Genomic DNA, 10,044 nt, shown 5'->3' with positions numbered 1-10,044 from the left:
AAAGCAGATGACTACTTCCCTAAACATTCCTCCTTCCCTAGACACTTCTTCCCTGCTTAGGATGCAAGTCATAGATTGCTTTCTGCCTTTGAGTTAAAATCATGAGAGTCTTCCACATGTGTGTCTTTGGACTCCCCAGCCTACATGCTTCTGTCTGCTGTTTCCTTCAGGTTTTTCTCAAACATGCTTTGTTAAAATGTCAGCTACAAACCAATCTTTCTTCTCTCTATACTGGAACTGAAATTAAATCACCTCCTGAAGTGAAATTGAATGACACCACTAAATCAGCCTGGATAAAGTGCTGACATTTACACTCAAGGCAAAGGTTCCCAGACCAAGCCACGTGAGCCCATGCCTCCTCCATCTATGTCTCACCTTAAAGCTGCCAATGTGTACATGCACATGACTCCCTCAAAAAGCCCTTCTGGATGACAGCATAGCGTTAGAGTAAGCTTATGGGAAGCAAAGAGCAGGGAGTTACACTGCAGCAAAGTATGAGCCAGTCTAGTCCATGACTTACCTGAGATGAGCTTCTAGGCTTGGGATGCTATGGGCTCAGCCAAAAGGCAGTTCCAGCAGGTCTTTACTCGGCCTTTACATTCAGTATCTCCTTTGCTCATCCCTTAAGCTATGCTAGTAGGAAGTCTGAGTTTATTCCTAAAGGAAGAAAAGACAAAATTCTGTAAGGTCCTGCTACAACCCTCCCGCAGTGCCTCTCCTCAGCCTCTGCTCATTATGTCTGCCTTTAACCCAGATAAAATCCAGTCTGAAACTGGAGTTCTGATTCTTTATGAAGAAATTGCATATGGACCAATGCTGAGGGGACCTCAGTATTAGTTATCAACATGAAATGTGACAGAAGGGCAGGGTGTTCAGAACTACCAAGGCCAGCTCCTGCCAGCAAGGTCAATACTGCCCGTCAGCTTGAAGTGAGAATGGGAGGGCATGTTGGTGAAAAGCACAGCGCATCAGATCATTGGTGTACAAGACTCAAAAGCCAAAACAATAGTGCTGGGCTTTCTTCAGAGGACTTCTCAGCCAATTACCAGCCCATTGGGGATTGATGGCATCTTAAAATGTTCTTTGGATATATGGATTTACACAGAAACACCCTCAGGTAACTAAATTAAATACAAATCAAGTTTGTAACAGCTCAGTCAAGTTGGTTGTTCTTATCTGTGGGCATTCAGTAGTCTTTGGGATATGAATTGGGCACACTGCAAAAATGATCAACACAGCTGGCAACAGTCAGTGCTGTAGCAGCTGCTGGGGGGAACAGACTGAACATGGAGTGAATCATCATCACCATCATCATCATCATCATCATCTTAAGTTCTGTCCTGCAGAAGAATCCATCCTGGTTTCACTGGGACAGAATCACAGGCCTGCCATGGTCTGCAGGTCATCAGCAGTTTTGAGTCAGCCAGGGCAGCTGACCCAAGGTGGCTTACAGATGTATCACATACCATGAACCTCACACACAATATAAAGGGGGAAGTTTGTTGAGGGTGAGGCTTCCTGCTTGGGCTTCTGCTCTTCTTCGCTCTGCTGTGCCTCAGAAGTGCCTTCCCATTTACTGTGACCTCTGTACTTTCACTGGGCTGAGTATAACTTTGCATACTTTTTACTGGCATCACTTTTGTTGTTTAACTGCATGTTTTTCTTTCAGCCCATGGGTCTCCTCTCCTTTCCCCTAAATGATTGATCCTGTTATTAGTGTTGACATGCAGACCACCCAAATGGGGAGGCTGGTTTCCATGCCTTGTTTGATTTCCACCTGAATGGGACTCTGGGTGGACTGTTTCCTTCTTGTCCTAGACATGCAGAGTTTTGTTGTTCAGCCTGGTGTCCTCTCAGCCCTGCACCCAGTAGTGTTGGGTTGTTCTCTTTGGAGTACTGCTGTGTCCTTTGCCATTGTCTATTCTTTGCTCAGAACTATATTTAACCCCACGACTTAAAGCAACAAAAATGTGTTCCCTTCAGACGCAGCAAACCAACCCAAGCACACCTCTGCCTAATGCTCCATCCATCATTCCTGATCCCCAAGCTTTAATGAGGAAGCTTTGACAATGCCACTTCTGTATTTCCATGCTTGAAACCAGGATGACTGCCGATTGATATGGTTAAGTGTTCACATCTGGAGGAGGTTTGTAAACACCATAAGGACCGGATTCAACCAACAGAAGTGAGTAAGGCCCTTGGTGATGTACATGGACATGGCAACAGGAGGAGAGTCCTGATTCATAGCATTTGTGAGCTTTGTTTGAACCTCACCTTCTGTTGCAGTAGTTACTGAAGCCTTAGGGAAAAGAGGAAGATTTATTTTTTAGATTCTCCTGTCTGCTCACTACAGAGAGTAAAGCAGTTGGAGGAAGATGTGGTGGTACCTGGAAATGAACTGGCAATCCTCCTGTCCCCAGCGGGTATTTCCTGAGCAGGACAACTTCTGTTAAACCCAATTTGTGTCCTCAGCTTATGGAAGCAAATAAGATCCTGAAACACAAGATGAGGCTAATGACAGTTTCAGTCCACTGCTACGTGTCATGCCAGCCCTGCTGTTGGTTCCTCTGGCTCTGGGGTGATTCACCACTATCCTGAAAAACAGGCAGCTCTGGCACTGTTAGTCACCCAGCGCTAGCATGGGAACACTCACCCTGGGGAAGCAGAGCATACACTGCTGAAGCGAAGCTAGCTCCTCCTTTTTCAGAACTAGTTTCAGGATATAGCAAAAGAAAAGCTGCTACTTCTCCTTTTTCCAGGCTACAATAAACACTCCTGCTGCTCTTAAGCTTTCTTTAAAATTTATAAATGGCAGAGTATGGTGAATGCCTTCCAGTCCTTTGTCCTTTTGAACTGTTGAAGTCCTATGTGGGTTTTTTTTTCCACCTCTTTTTGTTGCACTCCTGAATCCACGTTGTGCTCCTTAACAGTTAACTGCTGCTCCACATCCTCTCTGACACCTGTTTGAGCATTCCTGTGGTTCAGTTTGGCAGGCTGTTCTCCGTGCTTTATGAACACAAGCTCAAACAACACTGGCAGACACTAAATCCTCCCCTTGGTATCCACCTGCTTTACTTGTGTAGCCACATCTGTACAAGACACCTCTTCTGCTCAGCTCTTCAATCCCAGTGAAGGTCGTGCCCTTTGATTTATTTAACCAAGGTACAAAGAAGGTACAGTAAGTAACATGAAATGGATTAATGAGAGCTTGAAACCAGAAGAAAATCTTAACCTCTTGCTGCATGTGCCACAACTTCAACAGGCTGTGCTCCTAATGATGAAGCAATATCCCAATGTCTTTACAGCAGGAAACTTGGCTTCAAAAGGAATTTCTGGCCTCATCCTTAATTGTTCTGGTGTAACCACACCAGAGAGCAGAGATCTGTAGTATTTAATTGGTGTGGGACCTGAAGCTGGGCCCCTAAGGCTTTTGCTTTAGGCATTGGCTCCCGGTAGCAAATCTGGCACAGCAGAGCCCTTTGGCAAAGACAGAGCTGCAACTGGGACAGCTCTGCACTGGAAAAGAGCAATTTCTCTCCCTGTCAGCAAGCATGGAGTCACTTCCCAGCAGCATATTTTAATTCCTTGATCCAATTCTCCTTAGCTTGTACCATCAGATAAGCTATCTAGGCCATCATTTGCAAGACATACAAAATCCAGTGCATTTCTCACTTCCTGGGGAAAGCTCAAGAGAGAGGCCAGATTTAGGTTTGGGTTGGTTTCTTTACTGGTATCACTAGCACCAGAACCTAGCAAAAGCTTCTTCAGCTTATCTTTTAGATAGTGACCTGTCTGTCACTGTTTGTGTCCTTGCTTGGTGATGACACAGCTACAGCCAAATGCTTTTATGAAACACATCCTGGGGGTGGGGGGGTGTGTGTGCTCAAAAGCCCTTGGTTTTAGCAGGAGAACAATAAAGAACTAAATATGAAAACCATCACTTGCTGCAATGGGACACAGAGGACTGGTTTAACTCCCAGATGAAACTGGGTAGAAAGGCCACATTGACAAACTGCATAGCTGAGGTATCTTAGGGCCCAGGGTCCACAAGACTGACAATGGAAGACTAGAGATTTATTTCTTGCTTTGCCAAGCAGAGCTGTGATACAGACAGCGGCTAAGGACACCACTTTCTAGATCACTTTGGCTGTGACTAGGGCCTCTGTAATAGTAATGTATAGTTGTATACATTTCATACTTAATATTTCCTGGCAGTGGTACCTTCAAACACTGCTGTAACTTACTTACAAAGTGTATTTACAGGTTCTGTTATGCAGCTGTGAGTGGTGTTTCACATATGCGGACAGTTAAACGCTTTAAGCACAGATCTAAGAATTTCCAATACAGCAATTCAAACTGGAAACGAAGGTGCTGCGATCTGTGGGTTCCCACAAACCGGATTCTGTGGCAGATTAGCTGGGGACTCAAGGCCTGCTCCTCTGTCCAGTATCTTCCCAGATGCTATGACCCTTCAAGTGGCCCTTGGCTCAGAGAAGGCTACGGGACCTCTTTACTCTCATGCCCAGTTCATGGTCTGGAGTTTTCCCTTGGCTTGGAACGGGTGAGGGGGCCTCTCTCTCTTGTGGGCTGTAGCCTTTCTGTGCCTCTTCTGGGATTCAGTTGGAGTTTTTCCCCTTTCTGCCTTGGTTCAGGTGTAGTTGGCTTGCCAGGGCAGGCTCTTCATCTATATTTGGCTCTTGTCGCTGTGTGGGTGAGAACAATGCAAACTTCTCGGCTGTTTTAAATACGGTCCCAAGCCAATTAACGCCCTTTGGTAACAGAGAAACTTGGTAACTGAACCTATAGATTGGGGCATAGCTGTTCATGGCCAGGGGCACACACAGTTCCCAGGTGTGTTACAAAGTTGATTGCATGTGCTGCATGTTTATCTGGACCATCTGGAGTATGCGGGTTTGCACATTCACAGGTGCTTACAAGGTTAATTACACGTGCTACACATTTGCCTGGACCACCTGGACCCCAGGAAGTGTCCAGGTTTGCACATTCACAGGTGCTTAACCCATTGTCTGGATCAGGGCATGTTTTCGGGTTTGACCCTCCAAGACAGCCTCCAATAAGGGCAGCTGTATGAGAGGGATGGATTCACGTGAAGTTTATGGAAAGGGACCATCAGGGAAAGAATGAGGCTGCAAGCCTGTAACAGCATAGGTGTGTGGTGAGAAGGGCTGGCAGGGCTCAATGCTGACCCCATACTTTTGAGCCTGAGTAAGACAGAGAAGGTGACAGGGAAAAGCACAAGTGAAGAGGAAAATGAAGGAGCTTTGGGCTTTGCTCAGGCTGATTTTGTGAATGGTCATCCAAAGGGCAGTAACTGGCTGGAAAGCAGCCCTGAGGAGAGAGACTTGGGGGTGCTGGTGGACAAAAAGCTCAACATGAGCTCTCAGTGTGCACTTGCAGCCCGCAAAGCCAATCAGATCCTGGGCTGCAGCAGGAGAAGTGTGGCCAGCAGGTCGAGGGAGGTGATCCTCCCCCTCTACTCAGCCCTGGTGAGACCCCACCTGGAGTACTGTGTCCAGTTCTGGAGCCCCTATTACAAGAGGGATCTGGAGGTGCTGGAAGATGTCCAGAGAAGGGCCACGAGGATGAGCAGAGTGCTGGAGCACCTCTCCTATGAGGACAGACTGAAGGAGTTGGGGCTGTTCAGTCTGCAGAAGAGAAGGCTCCGAGGTGACCTCATTGTGGCCTTCCAGTATCTGAAGGGGGCCTACAAGAAGGCTGGGGAAGGACTGCTCAGGATCTCAGGTAGTGATAGGACTAGGGGGAATGGAATGAAGCTGGAGGTGGGGAGATTCAGGCTAGATGTGAGGAGGAGGTTCTTCACCATGAGAGTGGTGAAGCCCTGGAATGGGTTGTCCAGGGAGGTGGTTGGGGCCCTGTCCCTAGAGGTGTTTAAGCCCAGGCTGGCTGAGGCTCTGGCCAGCCTGATCTAGTGTGGGGTGTCCCTGCCCATGGCAGGGGGGTTGGAACTAGCTGATCCTTGTGGTCCCTTCCAACCCTGACTGATACTGTGATACTACGAAAGTGACAAGTCAGGGAGTTGCCCAAGCAGGACAGGAGGGAAGGGCACACTGTGTAAGGCACGGCATGGCAGGACAGAAATGAGAGCCAGGCAGCCTGTTGATGCCAGCTGCCGTCAGCGTGCCAAGGCACAGGGAGCACCCACCGCAGCCCACATGTGTTGTGACTGCAGTGCCCTGTGAAGTGGAATGGAAAGGTGGGTGCTGGTTGGACGGGACCCAACAGGAAACTAAAGGAAAGACTGTAAATAGCCTGTTTGAAGTGATTAGATGCAGAGGACAATAATGAGAAATACTCGTATAGAAATATCTCAGTGCATTCTTCCCCCACTTCTCCCTCCTGCTACCCAATTTAACAACTCGGTGGTCTGAGTCCACCTGTAGCCCTTGCAGGCACTGAAATCTGAAGTACAGCTGGGTCTCCATCCCCCAGGCAGCAGCTCTCGGGCACGGCGCTGTCACAGAGGTTATGTAACGCAAGCCTGCGCTCCAGCCCGCCCCGAGCCCCGAGCTGCCCTGCCTCAGCCGAACTCAGCAACATTGCCTCGGATTTGTGCGGGTCGCGTTGCTGTGTTCCAGCTACCTGCCTTGCGCCTCAGCCCTGCAGACGTCAGGAGCTGTCTCTTCCCCCGGGTTAATATTAACTGCTTTGTTTTCCAGTGCTCACCTTCTGGGATGAAGCCAAAGCCTGGAGTGCCAGGTGGGCTCCGAGGGGGTGTAGCGGGGATCGCCCGCTCATTCCACCCCAGTTTCTCCCTGTTGACTACTGCAAGGTCTGCTCCAGGCACCCCAGGGCAGTGGCACTGACTGGGCAACCTCATCCCTGGGTGCAGGGGTCTGGCCGCGGCTGATCCCTGGGTGGATCCCTCCCTCACCAGGAGGGAACTTCACAGTGGGTGGACGCGCGGGGCTCACCGGGAGGGGGTCTGGCAGCGGGTGATCCCCGGGGCTCACCAGGCGGGGAACCGACGGCTGCTGACAGGACTCCCGCTGGCCGCCGTCCTGCCGCCGCCCCCCGCCCTGCCCCAGCCGCTCGAGCCCGGGGTCCCTCAAGCCTGGCCGCCCCGCCTGACGCAACCCGCGCGCCGCTTTGCCCCGCGCGCGGCGAAACCTCCCGGCCGCGTTGCATCACCCGGCGCGAGCCTCCCCGGCCGAGGGAGGGGCGGGGGCGGGGCCAGCGGCGCGGCCGGGCCTTTAAATGGCGGCGGCGGCGCGGTGGGAGCCACGAACGCCTGGCGCCGCAGAGCCGCAGTATCCTTGTCGAGCCTCAGCCTCACCGGCAGCAGCGCCGCCGCCATGAAACGCGACCCGCAGCGCCCCGAGGAACCCCCGAGCTGGCCCGAGGAGCCGCCGGCGCTGGCCTCCCTCCTTTCATCTCTCTCTTCTCCCCCGGGAGGGACGGAGGGCGCGGAGCCGCAGCTGACGCCGCCGGTGTGGATCTTCGGGTACGGGTCGTTGGTGTGGCGCCCAGGCTTCGAGTTCACGTCGAGCAAGGTGGGCTTCATCCGTGGCTACAGCCGCCGCTTCTGGCAGGGGGACACCTTCCACCGCGGCAGCGAGAGGATGGTAAGCGCCGGGGCGGCCCTGGGGAGGGGGCGGGGGGCGGCCGTTGGAGAGGGCTCGGCTGGTAACAGCTCTCTCCCTTTGCCTCTCTTACAGCCCGGCCGTGTGGTGACGCTGCTGGAGGACTGCGGGGTAAGTACCGGGCCGGGGTGGTGAGGGGGAAGCTGGTCTGGGTGGTGGTGCCCACATCACAGCAGCAGCTGATAGCTGCTGTTAGCAGGCGACTGCTCTTCAGCCCTCCTGGGGTGGTGGGATGTTATCCTCCTCTGCCCCATCACAGTTGTGGAGGCTTACTGTGGACTCACGCCCTGCAGTGAGAGCATCCTATAACCACCTTGCTCGTTTGCTTTTAGGCATGCACATGGGGTGTAGCCTATGAAGTCCGTGGGGAGCAAATTGCTGCATCACTTCAGTATCTCAACATGCGAGAAGCTGTCCTGGGAGGCTATGACACCAAGCTGGTGAAGTTCCACCCTCAAGAGAAAGATGGAGAGGAACCCATCCTGGCTCTTGTTTACATTGCCACACCCCAGAACCCATCTTACCTCGGCCCAGCATCTGAAGAGGACATTGCTGCTCAAATCATTGTCTCAAGTGGTTGTGCTGGTCATAACATTGAGTACTTGCTGAGACTGGCAGACTTTATGCGCTATTTTTGCCCTCAAGCAGAGGATAAACATCTCTTCTCCATTGAAGAGGCTCTCATTTCCATCCTTCCATGCCTGTACCACACAGAGGACTCTCTAGAGGAAACTGCAAGTGTCCCACAGAAATCTAAGAGCTGAAAAATTCTGCAGGGTCCCAGCAGAAGGGACATAAGGGAGAACGCAATGGGGAGAGTCTTGGCTCTGACAAAACATACTGGACTGAGTAGGGAGGATCAGCAAGTAGCGGGGGAGGGAGGAAGTGGAGTAAAACATGCTTGCTATATAGGACTTGCAATTAGTACCTCTTACACTCCTTACCTGTAGCACCATGACAGCCATCACCGCTTTCCAGGTGGGGAGCAGGGATCTCTGCTGGAACTTTGCTCTGCAAGACTTGCTTCAGGGTGTCAAACCTGGATGAAGCACTGATCTGGCTCAAAGAGGAAAGAGGCTCATCTGTTCTGTGCACTTTTTTTTTTCCTTTTAGTAACTAGTTGAGCAGGACTTGACTGGATTTAAGCAGTATGTGTGTAATTCTACCTCAAATTGGCAAAAAGCTGTTTGTGTGGTGGTGGAGACTGGGGCAGGTTCTGCCAAATAAGGTTTGGGTTATTTTTTTTTTACCCCCCCTGCCATGTCCCACCTCCAGTACAATGACTTAACACTAAATTTCAGGACTCCTGTGCAATGTAAAGTGAACAGGCCTCTGTAGTAGGCTCCTGTGGATCCTACTTCCTTATCTTGTGAAGGATCACAGTAATGCACTTACTTTCTAAAATGTGATATTTATTGTGTTGTTTCCCCTTACGAGGGGTATCCAAACTGCTCACATGCCACAGTGGTATGCAGCCCACAGTCAACCTTGCATTTGTGCCTTCTAGTTTTAAATCAGTTTTCTGAGGAGCTCAGCCTGTTTTAAATGACAGAAGCTTTTCTCTAAGCTTCACTGACTTTGTGCTGCTACAGACTCACCTGACTCCATAGGAAATGGTCCTGCCTGCAGGAAAGCTGTTGAGATGCAGCAGCATTTCAACTAGCCCTGAACTGGGTGACCTTCCAGTGCTTCAGGATAACATGGAATTCTTTAGAAGCATTTGAGAACTGCAGTGCTGTACTGAGGCATCTGGTCCATTTTGACTGCAGGGGACCATGACTGAGTGTACTTGCAAACCTTTGAGCTATTACAAAGCCTGCCTTGATCATGTTGAGCACAGGCACTGCTGCAAGATCAGACTTCTCAGCTTCACATATTAACAGCATGAAACCCCCACAGTATTTTGTAAGAAAACTGCTGCTACTGCAGCAAAACAGCTTCTGAGAGCTGAGCCCTGGAATGTTTGACTCCTCCAAATGCCACGTGGGGGTTTCTTCTAAGGAAGGGTAGGGACTGTTTGTATTACTGTGGCTTGTATGTCTATGAAGTGGTACGGTGCTGTGCCCAGTAATAAAACACACTGGCAAAGTTAGCCTTCTGTACTTTGGTCTTTCTCATTACTGACTGCAAGTTCAAAGTGCTTTAATGGATGTTTTTGTTCTTTTCTAAGACCAAAACCTGAGCTGGTGATGCTGCTGTAGTTACTATGGCACCTCAGCACCACCTTGCTGCTGAGCAGCTTTCCTCTGCTGGAAGACACCCACTGACCCCTCCCCTTTGGGAAAAGGGGATGCAGTGACTTTCTCTTCCTAGCTTCCAGCTCTTGTTGGTTCTGGCATGCTAGTGCTGACACCAGATACAAGCCAGCCCTCCTGAGTGTCCAGGGCAGGCACAGGAATGTGACTCTCCCTTGGCAGCCCAA

The 10,044-nt window shown here is 50.6% G+C and overlaps 1 protein-coding gene across 1 annotated transcript; it reads left to right on the top strand.

The window, feature by feature from the left end:
- Nucleotides 1–7,275: 7,275 nt before the first annotated feature.
- Nucleotides 7,276–9,714, top strand: CHAC1 (ChaC glutathione specific gamma-glutamylcyclotransferase 1). The gene is made up of 3 exons (XM_068161440.1): nt 7,276–7,604; nt 7,698–7,733; nt 7,955–9,714. The coding sequence occupies exons 1-3, from the start codon at nt 7,335–7,337 to the stop codon at nt 8,384–8,386; spliced, it is 738 nt and encodes a 245-aa protein (XP_068017541.1). The 5' UTR covers nt 7,276–7,334; the 3' UTR covers nt 8,387–9,714.
- Nucleotides 9,715–10,044: the final 330 nt, after the last annotated feature.

The sequence above is a fragment of the Melanerpes formicivorus genome, unplaced genomic scaffold (genome assembly GCF_026170545.1).
Source record: "Melanerpes formicivorus ecotype bairdi unplaced genomic scaffold, bMelFor1.0.p_v2 SCAF_58, whole genome shotgun sequence".
Lineage (NCBI taxonomy): Eukaryota > Metazoa > Chordata > Aves > Piciformes > Picidae > Melanerpes > Melanerpes formicivorus.
The sequence above is the reverse complement of the archived record's forward strand: the minus strand, read 5'-3'. Positions and strand labels throughout refer to the sequence as shown.

Coding starts and splice junctions, on each gene's coding strand:
- CHAC1 (XM_068161440.1), top strand. CDS start 7,335: ATGAAACGCGACCCGCAGCGCCCCGAGGAACCCCCGAGCTGGCCCGAG. Junction 7,605..7,697: donor ACCGCGGCAGCGAGAGGATG/GTAAGCGCCGGG, acceptor CCTCTCTTACAG/CCCGGCCGTGTGGTGACGCT. Junction 7,734..7,954: donor CGCTGCTGGAGGACTGCGGG/GTAAGTACCGGG, acceptor GTTTGCTTTTAG/GCATGCACATGGGGTGTAGC.